Raw genomic sequence first — 24,849 nt, forward strand, 5'->3', positions numbered from 1 at the left:
CCCTTTTATTTCAGTTTTATTGATAAACAATTTACGTATATTGCTGTGTAAGTTTAAGGTGTACAGCATGATAGTTGATTTACACGTATTGTAAAATGATTACCACAATAGGTATAGTTAACATCCATCATATCACATAGATGCAATAAAAAGAAAAAAAATCTCCTTGTGATGAGAACTCTGAGGATCTACTCTCTTAACAGCTTTCCTATGTATCATGCAGTAGTGCTAGCTGTAGCCATCATGTTGTACATTACATCCTGCTACTTATTTATCTTATAACTGGAAGTTTCTGCCTCTGACCACCTTCCTCCAATTGTTCTTCCTCCCATATCCTGCCTCTTGCTTCTGGTAACCACTAATCTGATCTCTTTTTCTGTGAGTTTGGTGTTTTGTTCTATTTTTTCATTCCACATATAAGCAACATCAGACAGCATTTGTCCTTTTCTGACTTACATCACTTAACGTAATTTCTTCAAGGTCCATCCATATTGTTATAGATGGAAGAGTTTCCTTGTTTTTTATGGCTGAATAATATCCCATCGTGTATATATCCTACAACTTCTTTATCCATTCATCTATCAAGGGAGTGTTTTTAAAGTAAATACAGAGGTTCAGAGTTCAATGGAGCCCAATGAGACTTGAATCAAGAACTCCTTGATTTAGTCCTCCATGCTGTCTGTCTTTATGCAAGCAAAAGGACTTACTTTGGACTGAAATCCTGACTTAGTTATATTTTCAGTATTTAAAAGGACCCTATTAGTCTCCCTTCTGAGTGTTAATTATCTTTATGATTTATTTTATGGTTTGTAACATTCCCTTTGGGAAAAATTGCCTATTAGAACTAATGCTCCTGGAAAGAAAATTGCCACTCTTGGGTTCTTTTTAAGGTTATATCATTCACTGTGGTGCTTCTGCCAGAAAAAGGAATCCAGTTCATATCTGGCTTTAAGAAAATTAAGTTTCAAAATTTAAAGCAACTTCCCAAGTGATTAATCTAAGTAAAACTAAATTTAAATCCCTTCTTGACCACTTTTCTAATCTGCCACAACAATCCTAGTGGACTTTCTAAGCCAGTTCATATGGTCTGCGTCACTATCATGATCACCATCTTCCCCCATACCTTCCACTTCTCTCTTTTTACCTGTGTGAAACTATTGGACTTGGAATTTTTTTTTGATGCTTTCTTTCACCTTCTATCTAATCATTCTCCATGTCCTACAGATTATTCCTTATCTATGCCCCTTTTCATTATTCCCTCAACATTACCATGGTTACATTCTATCATTACCTTATGCCTCACTATGTACTAGATGCATTATTAGGTCTGTGCATCCCAACCCCCATCTTCCAGAAACTAACCTGCTTCTTTTATGTGCATGGCTAGGGCATATTCATTTTATGCAAATTGATCCTATTCTACTGGGCACAGGTACTTGGTCTAGACTAGGCCAATAAATCTTTCCCTATGGCTGACAATAAGTCCGTTTCTGTGGTGGCAGAAAATATAGGGTCAAGCTATGCTTCTCCCACATACACCAAAGAAAGAGCCCCTGTTTTTAAGAGGGAGACATAGTATCAAATACACTGGCAGGGGGAGAGACAAAAGTCAGAGGCAGAAGTCTGGTAGTGACCACCTTCCTGGTTTACATAGTTCCTTAGGCCTGCTGTATTCTAGTCTTGACTTCCTTATAGGGAATTCCTTTTTAAATTTCTTTAATAATTTAAATAGCCCTAACTAAAACTGTGGGAGTCCCCTAATTATTCTCCCTGCATCCTGTCTCTCCCTGTTCTTATCCATCCCACATACCACTGACAAAGGGAACCATTGTGCAGTTGCGTGGGAGAGGTGATGGGGGTGGGGGGAATTACATTTTTCAGAGGTAAAGCTAACTGCAGTATAAGAATAGTTTGGAAAGTTATTAGTGGCAAACAAGGGAGTGCATCTCTGTAATGCAAAAGCTGCCCACATTTCTTTCTGAGGTTGACCTATGATCTGAATTCCACTCTCCAGCTATGCAAGGACCACAACAACAAGCAACATTGCCACCTCCTGGGAGTTAGAGAAATTACAGAGCTGGGTTATCTATTCAAATACTTTTGAACTCCGGGGTTTGAAACTATCTTACAGAATGGGGGGGGGGGGTGTTGTTGTTGTTGTTGTTGTTTTTAAGAAATGTAAATATAAATTCCAGTTGTGTTTAATGATAATTCTTATCTTCTAGGTCATAATGCTATTTTTCAGTTATGACTCTCAGATCTGAACTCTGGAAAGGCTGCAATTTAGGAATTGTACTTGTTGAGTAATTTACATTTTTACTCTAGTTGGTTCTATTAAATTGCAAACATTAAATCAAGCAACTTGTAGCCTAGTTATATGTGTATTGTAGTGGAGGAAGGTTAAAAAGACACACGTGATTCTCCGTTCAGACTGGGTGGAAGAATGTATGTAGTTAAATTAAAAGGCATCTAGCCAAAAGGAAAGGTTTTTCACTGCTGCTCTTGGTAAGGATTGGTCTTTTATCTAAAGTTGCTAAGTTAGCAAAATGATATTTGCATAAACTTGTCCAGTGCTTCATTTCCGTTAATAAAAGGCAAAAAAAGAAGGAAGATATATAAGTAACTTAGGTAATTTATGATAACTTGAAAACTGTAAAACATTAAAAATATGTAAGTTAAGTGAGAAAATTAAAAGTCACTGTAATTGTAACTATGGAAAAATATGTATGCTTACAGAATGGTGGTCAGGAGGTCAGGCTGTGTACCCACTGATGGAATTCATCATGTCAAGTCATGTTAGAGTGACTTTCTGGGGCTAGTAAACATTCGCATTTTCTCTGTGGCACTGCTGTTCTGTATCAGATTCTGAATTACGTGAATGTAGTTTTCACCAAGGTGTGAAGCATTGTGTCCCACTTTCTTGAATACAACATTTCCTTGGCCTGTGACCTTATATGGATTGGACTTCAATTTGCCATAATCCCTCAGAATTGCTGCAGTCCTCTTACTCCTCTCCTTAATGTTTGAAAAGTCAGGAAGGTACAGTCTACTCCCAGAAAGAAAATATTAACATTGCCCCTTCAAGTACACAAACAATTTCTAGGAGACAGTAAAAACAGTTCTTTACTTTGCCCCTAAGGACAATTATCAATGCATATGGAGTCCAATTCTCATGGACATAAGGGGGTCCTTTCTCTCTGGTCTCCCTTCTCTGTTCTCTTCTTTCTTCTCTTCTCTCCTTTTATCCCCCCCCCCCATTATTTTAGCCCTTTTTTATCCTTTGGGATCATTTGATTCCTTCAAGCTTTCCCTTTAGTAAAGCTAGAGCTGAGATAAGTGGAGAAAATAATTCATATTCTTTAAGTCTTGTGTAGGGCAGGATAAGGGACAAATGATACTTTGAGGTTCATCCTCAGAGTGAAACATCTAAAGGACAAACAAAACTTTCTTTTACTAGTATTGTCACCATTTTAAAGCATAGCAAAGTTTATCCTTTATCTACCTGTGTGAACTCCTTATTTATTACCCTAGCTTGGTATCAACTTGGGGAGGGGAGGATGAGGTAGGGAAACAACCACCCCAGGAAGGAGATGAGCTTTGAAGTTCTGTTTGAGGTGGACATGGATATGGACCCAGCAATATTCCAGTCAGACTTCATGCACCCTCCCTTCTGCTAGTTCTCTTCTTCCCCATGGGGGGCTTCCAGACAATCTGCTACATGAACAATTTATAAAGGATGGCTTGTGTTACAGAAAAGAAGGGTAATGATCTCTTTCATATCAGTTACAAAGTAAAGTCTTCGACCAAACACTACATTTATATTCACTTGCTTGAAATAATGGTTATAATCTGTGCCAAGATGGGAAAGCCAGGTTTTCTGTTTTGTGTGGCTCACCATGGGATCTACAGTCTGTAGATATTTCTCCTGCTATAATTTCTTCCATCTGTTATATCTGTTATATTGCAGTGCAAGCACAGACAGAAACCATTCATGAGCTTAAGCAAGATTTATTTTAATGACAAGACACATGCTGATAGAAAGCCAATGAGAGAAAAACTCAAGAGATGTTATATTCTGCCTGACCTTGGAATGGGCAGTTGCCCAAAAAGCAAAAATATCCTTACATTTTTATGATAACTGGTTGTCCTAACTAGTTACCATCTGGGAGTTGATGATATATGCTCCAGTTACTCAGATGTTAGGCCTAAATTTGTATTGACAGAGGAAGCAGAGAAGCCTGTGTAACTGTTGTAAGAGTTCAACTCATTATATAAAATGGGATTGAAGTTTGTTTAGTATTTTATTTCCAAAATTAGACCTACAACTGGGACCCAAGAATGGCCCAAAGTTTCCAGAATTAACTTGTATTATTGCAGGAGTGCAATGTTGGCTACACTTTAGAATTACCTTGGGCTTTAAAAAACTATCAGTCCTAAAGCCCAAACATAGACCAATTAAGTCAGAATAGACTGAATAGACTGGGATAGAGCCTGGGCAAAGAATTTTTTTTTTTTAAACTCCTCAGGTGATATGCAGCCAGGGCTGAGAACCAATACTATTAGACAGTTTACGACGGAATAGAATCAGGTCTACATCCTTACCTCATTTTCATTACACTCATCCGTGATGGCCAGGTTTGAAAATTGTACTTGAATAATCAATATCTCAAAATGAAATTTTGGCCAATAGTTTTAGTCATTGTTGTAGACCAAATGTATCTAGCAGTTTCATGAAACATTGGTATAACTACCATTTATTCACAAGGAATAGTTTTTATGCTGGAGCATTTTCTTCATTACCCATATTGGCAAAGGCTAAATATTTATTTTAACTGACTCCATTGTGTATTTTTTTCTGTACCACATTAATAATTTATAGTCTAAAAATTAATTTTGTTTAAATAATACCAAAGCCTATGGAGTACACATAAAAATATTATGAGAGCACAATTGAAGAATACATTTTTTCAGTTATTAAGTAAAGGAAAGATTACCCAATGTTTTTGGTAAGAAATCTAAAATATTATGCAATTAAAATTATTTTCACATAGTCTCTGAATATACACATATATACATGTGTTAATGAGAATATGGATTAAGCTGCTGTAATAGGGAGACTCCCAAATACAGTGGATTAAATAAGACTGAACTTTCTTTCTTTCTCATGAAAAACCAAGGTGAGTGCACCTTTTGTTACAAGGAGGATATTTCAAGTTGCCAGTTTCCAGCCAGTGGGAAGAAAGGAAAGGAAAGAGGCAGAGTGCACCACTTCTGTTCATTTTCCATTGGCCAGAAATTGGCTATATGTGCATGCCTAGCTGCAAGGAGGCTGAGAAGGAAATGGAGTCTTCCGAGCAGCTATGTACCCAACTGAAAACCAAAGATTTCTGTAACTAACACAAAGAAGAGGAGAATGGGAACTGGGACGATTCTCAATCTCTACAATATCTACATATAACACAGAATCTAAATCTACTTGGAATACAAAGGAGCCTTATGGTTTAAAATTTTATTTTGAGAGTATTTATTTTCATTATGTATCCTATTAACATTTGAGAAATTTAAAATTTGTGTTCTTTTGAGGGAAGACAGTCCAAGATGGTGGTATAGGAAGATCCTGAAACACCTCCTCCCACAGACACACCAAATTTCCAGCTACATACGGAACAGTTCCCTCTGAAAAAGACCTAAAAAGTAGCTGAAAGCTCCTCCACATTGAGATGGGTGGAAAAGGCAAAGATACAGTCTCACCAAAAATCCACTCTGATCACAATTAGGAAGGATCGCACAAACCCAGAACTTCTCGCTGAGGAGTGTGGGATTCATGCCCCCCATCAGCCACCCCAATCCTTGGGACTTGCGCCAGAAAGACGTGTGGGTTTGAAAAGCAATGAGGCTTATGTCCAGGAAACCCAGAGAGCTCTAGGGCACTGAGATACTGTTCTTAAAGGGCTTACTTTGAAGATTCACTTGCCCTGGGGTCCAGTGCAAAAGCAGCAATATGAAAAGTGCCTAGACGAGGGAGCTTTGAAGTTCTGTTTGAAAAGCACCTAGACTATATGTGAAGGAGATTCATTTGCTAATCTTAAAGTGTCTATGGACAGGCAGGAGCCTGTTGGGACTCTCTCCAGGACCACAGGTACTGGCGAGCACCATTTTTGCACTGTTCTTCTACCTTGTGGACAAGCACAGTCACTGCATTCTCCTGCTACTCTGCTAAAGTACAGGGGGAGCACCCTAGCCCTTTGCTCTTCTACTTCCCCACTAAAGCTGGCAGGCACACACAGTCCACAGAGAGGACAATCTTTAATCACCTGGCCCTGGTTGCCCAGTTAGTAGAAGGAAAGAAATAATAAAGATCAGAATGGAAATAGGTTAAATATGAACTAAAAAGACAATAAAAAAGATCGATGAAACTAGAGCTGGTTCTTTGAAAAATTGATAAACCTTCAGCTAGACTCATCAAAAAAAAAAAAGAGGACTCAAAATTAGAAATGAAAGAGAAGTTATAACTGATACCACAGAAATACAGAGGATCACAAGAGACTACTATGAACAATTATACCCCAGGGCCTGGACAACCTAGAAGAAATGGATAAATCTGTAGAAACATGCATTCTTTAAGAGTGAATCATGAAGAAACAGAAAATCTGAATAGATTGATCACTAGTAAGGAAATTGAATCAGTTATTAGAAACGTCCCATCAAACAAAAGTCCAGGACCAGATGATTTCACTGGTAAGTTCTACCAAACATTCAAAGAAGCTATAATACTTGTCCTTCTCAAACTTCTAAACAATTGAGGGAATACTTCCAAACTCATTTCATGAGGCCAACATTGCCCTAATACCAAAATTGGACAAGGACACCACAAAAAAAGAAAATTGCAGGTCAATCAGGTTCCCTGATGAACATAGATGCAAAACTCCTCAACAAAATATTAGCAAACCAAATTCAACAATACATTAAAAGGATCGTGCACTATAATAAAGTGGGATTTATCCCAAGGATGCAAGGATGGTTTAACATCTGCAAATCAATCAACATGATACACCACATTAACAAAATGAAAGATAAAAATCATATGGTCATTCCAATGGATACAGAAGAAGCATTTGTCAAAATTCAGTATCCATTTATGATTTTTAAAAAAACCCTCAACAAAGTGGGTATAAAGGGAATGCACTGCAACATAATAAAGGCCATATATGACAAGCCCACAGCTAACATCATACTCAGTGGTAAAAAGCTGAAAGCTTTTCCTCTAAGATCGGGAATTAGACAAGGGTGTCCACTCATGCCACTTTTATTAAACATAGTATTAGAAGTCCTAGCCAGAGAAACTGGCATGAAAAAGAAATAAAAGTCACCCAAATTAGGAAGAAGTTGGACCTTACTATTTGTAAATGACATGATTTATGTATTGAAAACCCTAAAGACTCCACCAAAAACTGTTAGAACTACTAAATGAATTCAGTAAAATTTCAGGGCACAAAATCATTATACAAAAATCTGTTCTGTTTTTATATACTAATAGTAAACTATCAGAGAAATTAAGAAAATAATTTCATTTACAATTGCATCAAAAAGGATAAAATACCTAGGAATAAATTTAATCAGGGAGGCAAAAGACCTGTACTCTGAAAACTGTAAGACACTGAAAACTATAAGACACTGATGAAAGAAATTGAAAAAGATATAAATAAATGGAAAGATAGTTGTATTCATGGATTGGAAGAATTAATGTTAAAATGTCCATAGGATCCAAAGCAATCTACAGATTCAGACAATCTCTATTAAAATATCAATGGCCTTTTTCAGAGAAATAGAACAAAAAATTCTAAGATTTGTAAGGAACCATGAAAGATCCTGAATAACCAAAGCAATCTTGAGAAATGCATCCTGATGTATCATGCATCCTGATTTCAAACTATATTACAAAGCTATAGCAATCAAAACAGTATGGTATTGGCATAAAAAACAGACACATAGATCAATGAAACAGAATAGAGAGCCTAGAAATAAGCCCAGGCATAGATGGTCAATTAGTTTATGACAGAAAAGCAAGAATATACAATGGGGGAAAGGACAGTCTATTCAATAAATGGTGTTGGGAAACTGGACAGCCACATGCAAAAGAATGAACCTTGACTACTGTGTTACACCATACACAAAATTAACTCAAAATGAATTAAAGACTTGAAGGTAGGACCTAAAACCATAAAACTCCTAGAAGAAAACATAAGAGTAAGCTCCTTGATATGGTTCTTGACAGTGAGTTTTTGAATCTGACTCTAATAGCAAAGGCAACAAAAGCAAAAATAAACAAGTAGGACTACATCAAACTAAAAAATTTCCTGCACAGTAAAGGAAGCCCAACAAGAAAATGAAAAAGCAACTTAATTGAATGGGAGAAAATATTTGCAAGTGATATATTTAGTAAGGGGTTAATATCCAAAGTACCTAAAGAACCCTTACAACTCAATAGCAAACAAACAAATAATTTGATTAGTGGGCAGAGGATCTGAACAGACACTCTTGCCGAAGAAGACATACATATGGCCAGCAGGCACATGAAAAGATGCTCAGTATTCTTGATCATTAGGGAAATGCAAGGCAAAAATCACAGTGACATATTCCCTTATATCAGTTAGAATGGCTGTTATCAATAAGACAAGAAATTACAAGTGTCAACAAGGATATGGGAAGAGGAAACCCTCATACACTGCTTGTGGGAATGTAAGTTAGTACAGCCACTATGGCAACCAGTACAGTGGTTCCTCAAAAAATTAAAAATATAACTGCCATTTGATCCAGCAATTCTGCTGGGTATTTATCTGAAGAAAATGAAAACAGTAATTCAAAAGGATATATGCATCCCTATGCTTATCACAGCATTATTTATATTAGCCAAAATATTGAAACAAGTCTCCGTCAATGGATGAGTGGATTAAGAAGATGTGGTGTATTGGGGCGCCTGGGTGGTTCAGTCGTTAAGCGTCTGCCTTTGGCTCAGGGCGTGATCCCGGAATTCTGGGATCGTGCCCCGCATAGGGCTTCTCCGCGGGAAGCCTGCTTCTTCCACTCCCACTCCCCCTGCTTGTGTTCCCTCTCTCACTGGCTGTCTCTCTCTCTCTCTCTGTCAAATAAATAAATAAAATCTTAAAAAAAAAAGTGGTGTATATATACAATGGAAAACTATTCAGACATAAAAGAATTAAATCTTGCCATTTGCAACAACATAGATGGACCTAGAGGATTAAGTTAAATGAAATAAGTCAGACAGAGAAAGACAAATACCATATGATTTTACTTATATGTGGAATCTAAACAAAACAAAACAAAATGCATAGATACAGAGAATAGAATGGTGGTTACCAGAAGGGGATGGGTTTGTGGGGTGGGCAAAATAGGGAAGAGGGTCACGAGGTACAGACTTTTAGTTTTAAAATAAATAAATCTTGTGATGTAATAAACAGCATGGTGACTCCGTTCAGTAGTATTGTAGTGCATATTTGAAAGTTGTCAAAATTTTCAGTGGCTCATCATTGAACAGAAATGGAGACAAGACTGTGCTAGCTATTTCTTGGATTATGGAGTAGGATGCTTAACTTAGCTTTCCTGTGTTTCATTTACTATTCTTTATTATATATTTTAAAGGGGCTAGAGAATTGATGATATCTATGTCAAAGGTGTTTATGATATATATATCATATATGAAAACCTAGCTCCAGGAAGTACTAACGATGAAGGCTGTTCTTCTTAATTTGGCATTCAGAGACCTTCACATATCACTTCCCCTTTCTCTTCGTCTCTTCCCAATGCTTTGATAACACCAGATGTTTTTATCATACATTAATATGCCATAAGCAATTTTAAACATTTACTTCTCTGTTCCCTATGCTTGGAGTGTGCTGCTCCCCTGTTTTCTTGCTCACTTCCTAAGGTTTACATCAGTTGTCCCAATACCTCTTCAACTCTCTAAACAGGTTAATCACTCCCTCCCATGTACACCTGTGGAAATTTAATGAGAGCCCTGTAACTGCTCTAACCATCTCTCACAGTGCATACACTTTTGTCTCTGCCATAGATGATGAGCTTCTTAAAGGCAGAAATCACATCTCATTCATCCTTCTATAGATCACAAGATGTGCTCCATAAATGTTTGAATGAGTCAGTGGGTAAATGGGAAAGATTAGAAACCATCAATTTGTATTTATTTTGGAGTCACAGAGAGTGCCCACATCACGTCAGGAACTAAGAGCAGTATATTAAGATTGTAGTTTAGGAACTAAATTTTTAGATCTACATAAATATGCAAAATCATGTGGAGAAGACAGAATGGCTCCAGGCCAGCAGAACTCCATAGAAGCCAACTTGACTGTACTAATAATCTGTGTAAAGGAAGTATGGGCCATTTAAAGAAGAGGGATTAACCCTAGTAAACTTAGAAAATAAGGGTCACTGTGGCAAGACTTGATAATGGCTCTTTGGAGTTCTGTTCAAGAAAGAGTCAGCTTTCTAGAGTTTGGGTCCCAACTGTAAGGTTTTTCATGGAACACAGTAGATACGTCATCTTATTTTAGCCCAGTGCTATTAAGCATTCATGCCACATAGCTCTCATTTGCGTTCTCATTTATGCTCATCTCATAGCCTTTAATTCTTATTTTTCCCATTATAAATTAAAATTTGATTTCTGATTATGATTTGGCTTCTCAAGTGGACTCATCCATTATAGACTTCAGTGGGGAACTCATGAGAAAACTTATACACCTTCAAAGCTAAAGCCCCAGTCCAGTCCGCTTTCCTTTGGATAATATTTTTATACCACTTTTGATTGCAAAATTGACTAGTGTCTATACCTACTGCATAAAATGAGTCGATGAGAGCTTAAACCACCCCCCCCATCTGCCTAGGATGATTTCTATCACCAACGTAGCTAAAATTCTTATCATTATTCTTCTTTCTAAAAGTCCTGTTAGTTAACTTGGTAAAGGGATTATATGATCTGGGAATACTGCTAAACTTAATACCTAAGGTTATGAGTCTGAGCTGTTGAGGCATTTTGTTTGCAAGTCACAAAGACTAACTCCGTTTGTCTCAAGAAAGGTGAGTGTATTGTAAGGATACAAGTTGCACTTAAAAGGAAGGAACATCATACGAATCCAGGAAGGCCTAGAGGGCAATAGGAGAGTCAAGATCCAAGCACGAGAGCAAGAGGATTATGATTTTGCCTCTCAGCACTGAGAGCTCAATAATTTTCAGTTTTGTGCTTCACCATTAATGGACTCTCTCTAATGGCTATTTCTGGCTCTCTGTGTATTCCCTTCTGTTTTTGTTTTGATTACTTGTTGACATCTGTATTCATAAATATTCAAATATCCACAGAGGTAAATTCATATTGCACCTCAGGCCACTGTCATTTATGTGAGGCAGAGCCTTTGCCACCTGTCTCATCTAAGGCTGCTGGCCAGCCTATAGGCAAGTCCCCTGGGGTCAGGTTCTCATCAGTACAATCACCTGTGGTGAGGCAGAGCAGGTGAATGGTTAGAATCTGAGCACCTATGCCTCAGGCACTCAGTAAATCCAAACATGGGGCAGTTCTCCTTACAAGAAGCCGTGGGTTGGCAGGAACCTATAGGTTAAAAAAGCCAGATAATTAATCCATGGAGCCAGAGAACTCAAATGTAAGTATGTGGATGGGCTACATAGAATCTCCTGGGATCCTTCTAAAAATAGAGAATTCTAGGTTTCACTTTAGACCTACTAAATTAAAAATCTCAAGGGATAGGATTAGAGAATATATATTTATTCTCCAGGTGACCACAGCTTTGACATTGTGAGGGAATGGAACTATGTGAAGGATGGGAAGGATCAGGCTGAAGGTTAGAAAGTCTTCTGGGGGCACCTGGGTGGCTCAGTCGGTTAAGCGTCTGACTCTTGATTTCAGTTCAGGTCATGATCTCGGGGTTATGATATAGAGCCCTATGTTGAGCTCTGCACTGGGCATGGAGCATGCTTGGGATTCTCTCTCTCCCTCTACCCCCCCAACCTCGCACATGCATGCACGCACGCACACATGCGCACTCTCTCAAAAAAAATTGAATGAATGAGTAAAAGAAAGTCTTCCTGATTCTCTTAATAAATTTGTAGGGGAATTCTGATGTACTCTAGTAGAATTGTGGCCAAAAACACATCTGTAAAGTAAAAGTGCTGAAGTGCAGTATTTTCTTACAAAGAATTTAAAAACGTAAGGAATATGTTTCCCTGTAGATTCCAGAGTTTACACAAATGACAGTCTGAGAGACCGGCAAGAACTAATGTTAAACCTAATCACCATGAAGTTTTGGGATGGTCTTAAGCATCATTTTCTTTTTTCCTTGTCTATAACAGGTATATTTGGTAAAATATCATAAGCAACATACAAAGTAATTTTTTCAAAACGCTACCTGAATTATAAATAAAATTTTCATGAAATAATTTAAGAAAATCTTTTATTTTAATGGAAGAAAGGAAACTATTCTTTAATGCTTTAAGGGAAGAGTTATTTCATACAGATATTTCCTAATAATATTACTATAAAAATTAGCACATACTTCTTCTAGATATTATCTTTATTACAAAACATATTTTATGTTGAGGTAACATTTCAAAGGATATTTGGCAAAAATCAATTGAATTCTATATACACAATTTCATTATGTACAACATATGTAAAGGACTCAGAGAATAATTTTTCTGGCATTGCACATAGATTTTAGAAAAAAAATAAAGCTAAAAGTTATCTATTAAAAGAGGGATTTCTTTCTACTACTCTCCCCCACCCAGTCTTCCATATCATATCACCAGTGGTGAGTAAAGCAGTATTCATGGGAGTTCCACAAAAAGCATTAAAAAGGGTAAGTTAGTTGAAAACAAAGTTTTGTTTATCCAGAATACCTCACTGTGCCATAATTTGAAAGTGCTTTCAAAAACTAAATATTTAATCATATAGTATTCACTGTTGCTTATCCCAAGAATGAATAGAATTCTCTTGTCTTCAATGGAGAAATCTTATGCAGTGCTCCAACTCTAGTGTCTTTTCTGCTGTGAAGCCCTCCCTGATTTTCCAAGGCAAAGTTGGTCCCATCTTCTGTGCTCCCACATATTTTCTTCATACCTCTTACAGCACTTACCACACTGCATTGTAGTAATTCTTGTTTCCCTCATATGTATCCTTGTTTAGTTTTTTAAGTTTATTTGTCCCTTTATAAGCTCCTCAGGAGCAAGAAACAAGCCTTAAGCTTCTTTATATCCCAGCACCTAGCACAGTGCCTGGTACATAATAGAACCTCAATAACTGTTACGTTAATGAGTTAGTAACTATTTCAGTTGTGAAGCTATAATGCACATCTTTCCTTGCTTCCAGTTTCATTGAGTGTGTTCTGGTGTCATCTGACAGTATTTAAACCCCTATAAATTGGTGACACTCTAGAAACAAATATATCCAGCATTTCCTTTCAGAAGGAAATGACCTCTGGTTGTCCTTCTGATTTAAAAAAAATCAATAAATTATAGTTATAATGATTTCCCTATTCTCCATCTCCCAAGACCCCTATTTGTGAGAGCCACTTCTTAGAAAAGTTGATGCTAATAGCCGTCTTGGCAGTCATTGTCATCTTGATCCCCAATGGGTTTGTTGTGATAAGTATCAACTGTTAATTTTCTGCTTTCTATCTCAGTGTGTTTTGACTGGCCATCTTCCTCACTGCTTGATTTGCTCTCAGTAGAATTGCTGTCTTCTTTTGATTTGCTGCTGTCCTGAGAATCACTGGCATCATCTTCCTCAGACTGGCTGTCCTGCTCAGACTGGCTTTCTTCACTTTGGATCTCTGCTGAGGCACTGTGAGACTGGAGGCCCTCCTGGCTAGAACTGTTCTCCTCCTCAGTGAACTCTGGGCTTTCCTCTGAGTCTTTGAGGCTTTCATTGGATTCACTGTCAGCTTGCTCCTCTGTGGATTCACTTTCTGAACTGGAGGTTTTATTCAAGCTGTTCTCTTCACTGGAATCACTATCTTCCTGATCTTCTGAGTGACTGGTGGTGTTATCGGGGTTGTCACCCCTGGACTCACTCACTACCTCTTCCTGAGATTCACTACTATTTTCCTGAGATGGCAGATCAACCTCCTGACTAGACTCACTACTGGGGTCTTGTACATTTTGACTGTCTTCTTGGGACTGATTCTCCTCACTCTCTTCTAGAGATTCACTCTCGCTGTTTTCCCTGGATTGGCTGAGGCCAGTTTCTTTGGAGTTTGTGTTTTCTGTTGAGTCACTCTTGATTTCTTCCATTGTGTTGTTATCATCAAGCTCCCCTATATCATCTTCCTCAGAAATGCGGGACTTTCTGAAAATTTTCCTCCTGGGATACTCCACTGATTGGCTGTCACCTGAATCCTGAGTGCTTGCTTGTTCGTCACTGTTTCCTTTTGATTCTTCTGATTTGACACTAGCACTGTTCATTCTGGAGTTGCCTCTGTCGCTCCTGATAATGTCTGGATCATCATTCTGCATTTCTTCATCACCAAACTCAGAGCCATCCCCATGGCTACTATCTCCTTCACTGCCGCCTCCCACCCAGTGCTCCTCACTATCACTCTCTTGAGCAGAGTCACCTCTCTCAGGCCTGTTGTTCACCTCATCCTCATGGTCAAGGTCCCTGCTCTCACTGGCAGTATCTTGGGCACTCTCTTCCCCTTGCAAGGCACTATCTTCCCCGGATTGTGTGGTGTCAGCTGAGTCTTCATTACTTTTATGTCTGGAGTTTCCTCCTTGTCTCTCTTCAGGACCTGGGCCATTGTCATCATCACCAAAAGTGTCATCTCCACTGTCATCTTCATCATCATCTTTATCATCTCCTTCTTTTCCTCCATTCCTAGGGAGGCCATCAGCTGGTCTGTGATCATTAAGGCCCTCCTCTGATTCAGCACTGTCACTAGGGTCTTCACTTGCCTGGAGTTTGGGGTTAAGAAACATGGTCAGTACTCCAGGGGCTGATATAGAGGGTGTTATCTAGGCTCTTCCTGCTTTCTTCTTATGTCCCTCCTTCTAATCCATGGTCAGTTTTACTGCTCAATAACATCTCTACCAGAGGTTAAAGAGGAAAGATGAGTTGAAACTCAAGTCATTCCATTTTATATAGGCACAATTCACTCAGTCCACAGAAACTTTCTTAAAAAGCTCTGTAGAAACCACATTCATGAAACTCATATCATATTGTAAGTCTGATTCCTGGAAGAAACTCTCAGGGAAATTTTGTTGTTGTTGTTGTTGTTGTTAAAGAGATGTTTGAAATACTTATCAAATTGTTTGGCCTTAAACAGTTTTTTAAACTGTTCAGTGATTTTTTTCTAATCAACTTTGGGGGGTACTGTACTAGGGCAGTAGAATGAAACCTTTAGCTAAAATGAAAGTAAAATATTGTGTAAGATATACATCTCACCCATTCCATATTTATACTTCATTCACACAGGCGGAGGGTTGCCTGTAGAAGGCTTAGCTAGAAGACTAGTGGGACCACTGGGGAGGCTTAGTTCTAAATGTGAGCTCAGAGAGGTTATCCCCATAAGTCAAATAATTGGAAGCTCTACACAGATAAGGAAGGATAGTGAGTCTTCATGCATTATGCTCTGGAAAAATATGCTCTCTTTACCATACCCCAGAGCAGAGCATTCTTACCAACTTTGATTTTATTTTTCCACTTGTCCCTACTGATCAATGTCTGACTTTCCAGTTTGGAGTAGAGAATGATGACAACTCTTCCCATTGCTAGGGCTTACACTGGTATGCTGGAACTAAGAATCTTTTTAGCTCCCCATACCTCAATAGGCACATATTGCATGCTTCTCAAACAAATACTATTATTCTCATTTGAGAGCTCAGAGAATATTGAGGCAATAAGTCATAACATCTCCAGAAAACATCCCCAATTCTATGCTTATAAATTTCTAGAGTGTTCCTCAGATAAACCTTTAGTAAATAGTGGTGAAAGACTAATAAGCTGATTCACTCAAGTTTCTTCAGGGCTTTCCTATTCTCTCCTCCAACAAGATTCTTGACATGGAGGAGGTCTCTAAGGCCCAGCAGGTACTTCATGTAGCCAGAAAGCTTTCTCTGCCTGATCTGAACCGCTGCAACTGTAAAAGCAACATTTTAGAGTGATAAATGATCTATTACCCGTCTAACATAGTCTAGGACCGTTTGTGTGTGTGTGTGTGTGTGTGTGTGTGTGTGTGTGTGTGTGTGTGTGCGCGCGTGCGCTTTCTAACTGGAGGACATCTGGGGTCACAATGTCTACAATCTCGCCCCAGTGATAACTGTGGAATGAACAACATGTCCACATCTGAATTCTCCCACTCTTTTTTCTCTTCTTACTTCACGGGATGATTTAGCTAACATAACCAATGGTTAGAAAATATTACATTTAGAGTGGTTGCAGGTAATTTAATCTAACATCATTTCCTTCAATTCCTAAGAGCCTGAAAAGTTCAGAAAGGTCTCTTTAATTACCTGTTCCTCTGAGCTAACTTTACTTTCTTCTGATGACTCACTGCTCTCCTAAAAGGAAAAAAAAAAAGTTGTTTATTTTTCCTTTTAGTAATTTCCAAAGAAAGAAAAATATATGATACACATAAATTGGTTGCGGTTTTGGTTTACTGCTGTCCAAATGGCTTAAGGTGATGAGAAGAATGTTAAAGTAAATTTACTGTATGAGATGTTTATGACAAAAAAATGAATGAGATAGTTACCAAAGGTGGTGTTGGTGTCTGAGCCAAATGACCCTGTAAAAAAAAAAAAAAAAAGGAAGGAAAACAAGTTACTCCTTTACAGATGGATCATGTCTTTCAGATATTTAAAATAATTTTAGTTGATTTTTTTTAGTTCCTTGACATTAGTTTACATTTATGTGAGTAATAATGACATTTTATGGTGAAGTGGCTAAAAGAGAATGTGAGATGGCCTGATGGCGTAGAAAGATCTTATGATCTAAAAGACCTAGAAGATTCCCGTGTTTCTGATATTCACTTTGAGAAAAATATACTTTTTTTGAAGTCGACTGTTTGTACAACCTAGATAAAATGTAACAGAAGAAAAAAGAACAGCATTAGAATTTAGAACCCAGATTTAAGTCTCAATTAGCTCCTTGGTTTTGGTTTTATCCCTGAAAACTAACTGTCTTGGTTTTAGTGCTGAAATTCACATGTTCCAGGAAACCCCTAAGTCTTGGATAAACTGTAATGTTTGGTCACTCTTTGTGACTCTGGGCAACTCACTTCACTTTTCCAATGTCAATTTTTTTAATTCATAAATTAAGAATATTAGCAACCACTGTGCCTACTCCCCAGAGTTGCTGTGAGGATGAAAATGGAAACATCTTGAGAACTATTCAATATGATATAAACTAAAGAAATAATCCATTTTGAGAATATCACTTTATAAAATTCAACAATAGATAAAACTGAATTGAGAAAGCCATTAAACCTTTCTTGAATCACATAGGATCACATACACAAAAGAACTAAGTCTGAAACTTAATTAGGCATAGTTCTGATATATTTCAGGTTTTTTTTATCTTATAAGAACTCAAAGATTGCCTGAGCCACCTCTGGTGCCTTCTCTGGATCTACACTCCCCCTTCCCCTTAAGCACAGCAGGATCCCAAAATCCTTTGGTGTTCAAAGCTCCTGAGCCATGGATGTGAAGACCTGAGGTACAGAGAAAAGCTGGGATGTCAACATGTCTTCAGCAAGCCTCTCAGCATGCTAGGCAGGTTATCTCCCCAGAGGAAGGATCTGTAATCACTTAAAGTCTTTACCCTGTGACACTGCAGGCAGGCACAGTGGCAGACTCTCAGAGACAAATCTGTCAGTTACCATTTGGAATTAAGGGATGGAAGAGAGCAAGACATTGGTATTTTTCTCATGCCCAAGCTACACTTGAGAACCTAACACGTCTGTGTTACTCTTAGAGTCTTTGGTTGAATGAGAGAGAGGATCTATAGAGGCTGCTTTTCAGTTAACCAGACATCTCTGATAAAAGTTCATATAAGGGGGCGCCTGGGTAGCGCAGTCATTAAGCGTCTGCCTTCGGCTCAGGGCGTGATCCCGGCATTCTGGGATCAAGCCCCACATCAGGCTCCTCCGCTGGGAGCCTGCTTCTTCCTCTCCCACTCCCCTGCTGTGTTCCTTCTCTCGCTGGCTGTCTCTCTGTCACATAAATAAATAAAATCTTTAGAAAAAAATTCATATAAGAAATCCTGCAGTGCCGATTCCAGTCTCAGGCAGGGGCAGAACCCCATCTCAAGCCTCTGACATTATCCGGCAACCAATAATACTATTGTGCCCGAGCTGCATTGTATGCAAAAGCCTGCAGATAATGAGGTCATGAAAAAACAGTCTGACTTAGCGTAAGATTTTAAGCCTTACTTGTAGTTTCAATCTTGAGAACCTGTTGCCCTCCTAGACTTGGCCCCTTCCTGAGATGAATATAATACTCTGGTAGAGAATGTGGATTCTGGAGCCAGAGTGACCTAGGTTTAAGTCTGGCTCTAACACTTATAAACCATGTAACCGAGACAGACTAAGTTCCTCTCTGTGTCTCAGTGTTCTCTTGTAAGCACATAAAACAGCCTAGCAATGGTTCTTAAGTTCTTGAGAATTAGTAACTGTTGGGTTATTCAGAGTTAACACTCAATCAACATTAGCTATTATTCCAGAGACTCTAGTATCCTCTCGGTCTGCCTTTCTCACCTTCCAGGTCTTGACCTCCTGCCTGCCAGGCATCTCCTGGTTAAACAGATTTGTAGTCCTAATCCTTTAAGAGCAGTCTTGGTTCACTTCATCCATTCCCTTCCACTACTGCGGATATCCATTATGAAAATAAAGCTAAAGGAAAAAAAATGCCTCCTCACTCAATTATACTATTAAGTTGAAGTTGAAGCATTATATGAACCAATTTTTTTCACATGAACTAGAAATTATAGCCCTTACTACCTATATCTTAGGTTATTAAGGTGTTCCTTAAATCATTAGCAGTTTCAATATTTGTGGTGGAGCCAATATATTTAATAATATTTTAAATTAAAAACTATTTTTTAAAAACCTTATTTCTACTCACCTTCCATTCTTCAGAGCTCTCAGATTCAGTATTTTGATACCTGGCTACCTAGAAAAATTAGTACACTTGGTTAACCCACAGGGAAATTTCCAAGGCAGTAGCTCTTAACACTTTACATACGTAGGAGCAGTGATAGCCAAATTTTAGCATGAATCAGAGTCAGCTGGAGTCCTTTTAAATCACAGAAGTGCCCCATCTCTAGAGAGTCTAGCTCAGTAGTTCTGAAGTAGGACCCAAGAATTTACATTTCTAACAAAATTCTAGTTGATGCTGAGGCTGCTGGTTGGCGGATGTTACTTTGAGAACTGCTGATGATGAAGAAAAATGAGAATCCTAGCTATATGACTAAACAGAATAAGGAATAACTCAGATAATATTTTAAAGATAACAGGTTCCTAAGAAACTACTATTTTCATCTGACTAGAACATATACAGCCACCTTGGCTTATAGCCAATGAAAACTGTGGAATTTTAGGTATAAAAGGTTTATTTCCTATATCCCTACCCTAATACTTACTGGGAGAGCACAGGACAACCCCCAAAGGAACATAAGCAGGATACTGGTCTTCATGGCTGGGTGTGTCACCTCTCCCTCTGATGAAGGACAGAAGATGTTTTCCTCTATGCTAAAGAAACACAGAATTTTTTACTTTTTAACAGTTTCTTCATATTAAAAAACACAACTTGTCCAAATGTCTATCAACTGATAAATAAATAAAAGGTACTGTATTCATGCAATGGAATATTATTCAGCCATAAAAACGAATGGAGTACTGATACATGCTACAAAGTAGAGGAACCTTGAAAACATTATACTGAGTGAAAGAAGCCAGGCACAAAGACCGCATATTGTATGATTCCACTTATATAAATTGTCCAAAATAGGCAAATCTATAGAGACAGAAAGTAGGTGTTTGTCCAGGGCTGGAAGAGATGAAAGTTTGGGAGTGACAGTTAAGGGACAAATTTTGGAGGTGATGAAAGTGTTCTAAAATTGATTTTGGTGAAAGTTACACAACTCTGCAATGGCTAAAAATTATTGAACTGTACACTTCCAAGTGTGTAAAGTATATATCAAATTCTATCTCAATAAACAGGTTAAAAAGAAACCTTACTTCTAAGAGACAAATTGGAAACATTTCAGTGAGGATGTCTATAAACACTTCTTCCCTAACACATAAAATATGATAAATGGAGTAACAAGTAAAGAAAGAGGAATAGAGAAATTTCTGACCAATCACTTTTATGATAATTAAGCACCTTAGTGTGGCCCAGCAACCTGGGAAATATACACATAACACAAAATTTAGTGATACCATTGATAGGTCATCTACATTTGTCTACACACACACACACACACACAAACTGCTTCTCAGTCACATTTATAACTTCATAATAATATTTAGACAAAATAGATTAATTTGCACTTTTTTTCATGATCTGAAGAAGTGTACTGTGGCAGGCTTCATATTACAACTCCGGAAAGCTCTTAATATCTACTGTGCTACAACTGGTCATACATTATACATAGATTGTGCTAAATTCTTTTAAATGTCACTCATGTTACTGAAGGATCTCAGGAAGATTAGAGGTTTGGGATATACTTATGAATCACGCTGAGTGACACATACCAAATCAAACTGTATTTTCCTGGATGGTGGCTTCATTTCACACTTCAAGAACTGGTGATTTGGAAAACAACTTGTTCTGTATCTAAAAACAGATCACTACATGCTAATATAAAAAGTTATTGAAATGATTTAAAAGGAAAATAATTTGCCCTGCACTTGTAAACCTTGTGGCTGCCCTAATCAATTTGTCAGATGGACTTCCAGACATTTTGTGAAATCCTGCAAGTTTATTTCACACTTCACTTTTGTTTTTAAGGCGCTGCAAATGATTTTAACCTCTGATCTAGAAAATAAGTATACATTGCTCACTAATGTCTGAATACTGAACAGCACCTGTAACACGGCTCCAGAAGTCATTTAATCTTATTTTTTTTAATTTATTCAAGAAACCAGTAGACATCCTAAGAACACTGAGAATGTTCCTCATTTCTGCTTTCATACAGCTCAAATGGCCCAATAGATTTTCTCATTTTATGTCATGAATGTTATCCATTTCAATGTAGTTATTCTTCATTTGTATTATTTTCTGTATTCTGATTGAGCATGGTTCATATTAGTCCTTGTATTTTGATATTTTTATTTCTTTTTCAAATCTTCTGCCTAATATTAACAGAGAAAACATGAAAATGCTCAACTGCATCTAAAACAAGCCTAATTAAAAAAGATATTATTTCTGAAAGAAACCAGAACATCTTATATCCCAAAATATGCCTCTTTGATAAAAATTATTTTGAGCTGAAGGCCCTTGAGAAACAGCAGATGCAAGAAAGATGCTCTGATCCTCCTTTTTCTTCCTGAAGGCAGGAACTCCCCTGTGAAAGGTGGCCTCCCTGTACCCAGAGGAGGGAAGACATTCTCATCCTCAGAGACGAGGGGTCAAGGCTGAGAGAAATCTGTACAAACCAGCCTTGTTAAACTAATCCTATCTTCCTAATCACTTCCCTACAATTTACTGCCCCAGCCCAAACCCTTTTGTCTTGTCAGTTCTTCACAGAGTATTGTTTCTTTATCTAAAAGGTAGGAACGTGGGACGCCTGGGTGGCACTGCCTGCAGCTCAGGTCATCATCTCAGGCTCTTGTGTTTAAGTCCCATATCCGGCTCCTTGCTCAGTGGGGAGCCTGCTTCTCCCTTTACCTGCAGCTCTCCCTGCTTGTATTCTCTCTCTCTCTCTCTCTCTCTGACAAATAAATAAATAAAAATCTTTTAAAAATAAAAATAAATTTAAAAAATAAAAGGTAGAAAAGCTTTCTGCTCTCGTCACTCCTTCAGGTCTTCGTTCCCTTATGAAGGCTATCATATACATGTAAAATTTTTAACAAAACTTAGGTGCTTTTCTCCTATTAATCTAACTTATGTCAGTTTAATTCTTAGGCCCAGTGAAGACCCTACAAGAAGGAAAATTTTTCCTCGCCTCTATTTTTCCTTAATTCCCACAACCAAAACTTTTGTTTTTTTAAGTTCTTAGGTTCATTTCTTAAGGAAAGGAAAGTTTCCCCTAAATATGATACTCTCAACAGCATGGTTTTGGTTTTGGCATCCCAGGTCAAGTGAAAATTAGGCTGTTCACCATTTTAATTTTCAGACTGAAATTTGAATAGGGTGATAATCTCATGATGTTCTGAAAACTAACAATATTCCAGACTTGATACAAGGCCAGTAAATACTGAGTTCTCCTCTTGTTTTTTTCTGTTTTGGTTTGGTTTTTTGCTTCTCTTTTATCTAAATAGCAAAAAAAAAAAAAAAGGTGATGCACTACACTAATGAATATTGGGCCGTTTTACAAAGGAAATGTGTGCTTCCAGCATTCAAGTTTCTTAGGGATGGAATATCATGAAACGTAAGAGAGATACAGTAACTTGCTTGTGCTTCTAGAAATACCATTTAGCACCCTGACCTACAGCAGTAATTTCTCAAACTAACATAAAAGACACCTTGGGGTCCTAAAAGAGGTGAAGACACCTCTCATAGAATATAGTCTGCCATCAAGCATTAAAGGAAGTCAGATCTTAAACCCTCTATTAGGCTATCAATTAGTATTTCTATAAGAATAATTATGCTTTTGTGAAGTATTCCAAATGAGAGTTGCAAATGTTTATAAACTTTTTAGCTACCATCCTAAGAAGGATAGAAGCAGATATGCTGTAGCCCTATTCTGAGTAATAAATTAGCAAAATAGCTACAAGCCTTCTTGAAAGAGATGAGTCCAGAACCTCAGGTTCTTTTTTGGTGATTGATAAATGTCATCTCTACATTGTACATGCTGTCATTCTATAGTGAAAACATGTGACAAAAAGAAATCAATAACCTTAACTTGGGTTCCACCTGCTTGAAGGGCAGTGGATGTAGAAGATTTTCAGCCTTTCTCATTTTTTCCCCAGAGTTGAAAAGACTCAAAATGCTTAAGATCTGGGGTAGGGAACTACAGTCTCTCTCTGGCTACTCTCAAGTATAGCCAGAAATTCTTTGTGCTTTCAAGAAAGGAAACTTGTTCTGAAATTTCCTCCAAGTTAAGATTCACTTGTAAAGTATATTTCTTCTTTTATGTAAACTGAAATGAAAGCAATAAGCCAAAGAAAGGAAATAAAAGCTTGAAAAATCATAGGCTCAATTTATTATATTTGCTTCTTTTTGACTTAGTGTTGTTATCTTCAATAATACAATAAACAGTATATCCATCCATTAACAGTCAACAAATACTTATTGAGACTATCCTATGAGCCAGGCACTGTTCTAGATGCTGAGTGTACAATAGTGTGTAATGATGATTATTAGCTGGTCCTACAAAAGTAAAATTATCCGGGGCGCCCGGGTAGCGCAGTCGTTAAGCGTCTGCCTTCGGCTCAGGGCGTGATCCTGGCGTTCCGGGATCGAGTCCCACATCGGGCTCCTCCGCTGGGAGCCTGCTTCTTCCTCTCCCACTTCCCCTGCTTGTGTTCCCTCTCTCGCTGGCTGTCTCTCTGTCACATAAATAAATAAAATCTTTAAAAAAAAAAAAAGTAAAATTATCCAAACCCAACTAACCAGAACCTCCATTAGCTAGGAATTGGTTCATTACTACTCTTTGAAAATAAAATGGAATTTGGCCAGGATATGAATTCTATCAGGAATTCAGAACACCAAACAAATAAGGCAATAAAAATATCCAGTCCTTCCCATTGTAATTGTCATAAGTCAGTTATAATCAATCCCACATCATAAGCCTTCAACCATAGTAAAATAACTCCAAGGTCCCTAAAATTCAACATAGACTTGGGAGGCCTCTAAGCATCTGAGGCACATTGGTCCACATTACCATTTTGGGGTAGGTAAGTGGACTAATACTTTTAGAAAACTGTTTGTTTGTTCACACATTTTAACCAACCGCATCAAAGTACAATAGTCTGTTTGGCCCTCAGGTACATAGAAAGCATGTTTCACTAGAAGTTACTGCTCCTGAAGAAGACCGGTTGCTTGAAGTACTGCTATTACACGTGGGATTTTCTAGATGTCACGAAGAATGCATTACCTGACCACAATTCCCATTTTCTGTTGAGACACTTAATGATATAGATAAAGTGGAATAAATGAAGCAAATAAAAATACAGATCGAGGTATATATATCCTTAAGTCTTCTACATTAGAAAGTGTTTTTAAAAGACAGTTATATTCAACACGTTATTGAATTCTGACTGCAAGGCATCATGCTAACATGACTACCTACATAAACAATACAAAAGCATTATTAATGATTACATCCTTGATTTATTTCAGTGGTCTTGACATCTTCTTTTAGTTACTCCTTTCATAATAACTATTATTGGATGCTACCTAGATGAGTAGCATTAAATGGTTTTTAATTTAAAAGACCATATTTTGGAAGTTCTGCCAGTCTGGTTTAGATTCTTTCATAATATTTTGTAGGCCATGAACATCACTACATCCATGAAACCTAAATGTAAAAGTTTTGTTTTGCTAATTAAAGCTAACCTTCAAAATTACTTTCCATCTGTCTCCTTTTCAGTAAACTTTTCCTTTCAGAAGTACTATGCAGAGATCTAATTAAAGTAGTACAGAGAAAAACAT

The 24,849-nt window shown here is 37.6% G+C and overlaps 1 protein-coding gene across 2 annotated transcripts; it reads right to left on the bottom strand.

Annotated features, from left to right (window-relative positions):
- Positions 1-12,769: 12,769 nt before the first annotated feature.
- Positions 12,770-19,726, bottom strand: DMP1 (dentin matrix acidic phosphoprotein 1). Of its 2 annotated transcripts, XM_008706189.2 has the most exons (5): positions 19,669-19,726; positions 19,156-19,199; positions 16,788-16,820; positions 16,549-16,596; positions 12,770-14,991 (listed from the first exon to the last, which is right to left on the bottom strand). In XM_008706189.2, exons 1-5 carry the CDS (start codon positions 19,724-19,726, stop codon positions 13,630-13,632), a joined length of 1,545 nt encoding a protein of 514 aa, XP_008704411.2. In that variant the 3' UTR covers positions 12,770-13,629. The 2 variants fall into 2 exon arrangements, with proteins under 2 accessions (XP_008704411.2, XP_008704412.2); XM_008706190.2 differs by lacking the exon at positions 16,549-16,596.
- Positions 19,727-24,849: the final 5,123 nt, after the last annotated feature.

Source organism: Ursus maritimus, unplaced genomic scaffold (assembly GCF_017311325.1).
Source record: "Ursus maritimus isolate PB19 unplaced genomic scaffold, ASM1731132v1 scaffold_8, whole genome shotgun sequence".
NCBI classification, from domain to species: Eukaryota; Metazoa; Chordata; class Mammalia; order Carnivora; family Ursidae; genus Ursus; species Ursus maritimus.

Coding starts and splice junctions, on each gene's coding strand:
- DMP1 (XM_008706189.2), bottom strand. CDS start 19,726: ATGAAGACCAGTATCCTGCTTATGTTCCTTTGGGGGTTGTCCTGTGCT. Junction 19,200..19,668: donor GTCCTGTGCTCTCCCAGTAA/GTATTAGGGTAG, acceptor TTTTCTAGGTAG/CCAGGTATCAAAATACTGAA. Junction 16,821..19,155: donor AGAGCTCTGAAGAATGGAAG/GTGAGTAGAAAT, acceptor TTTTTTTTACAG/GGTCATTTGGCTCAGACACC.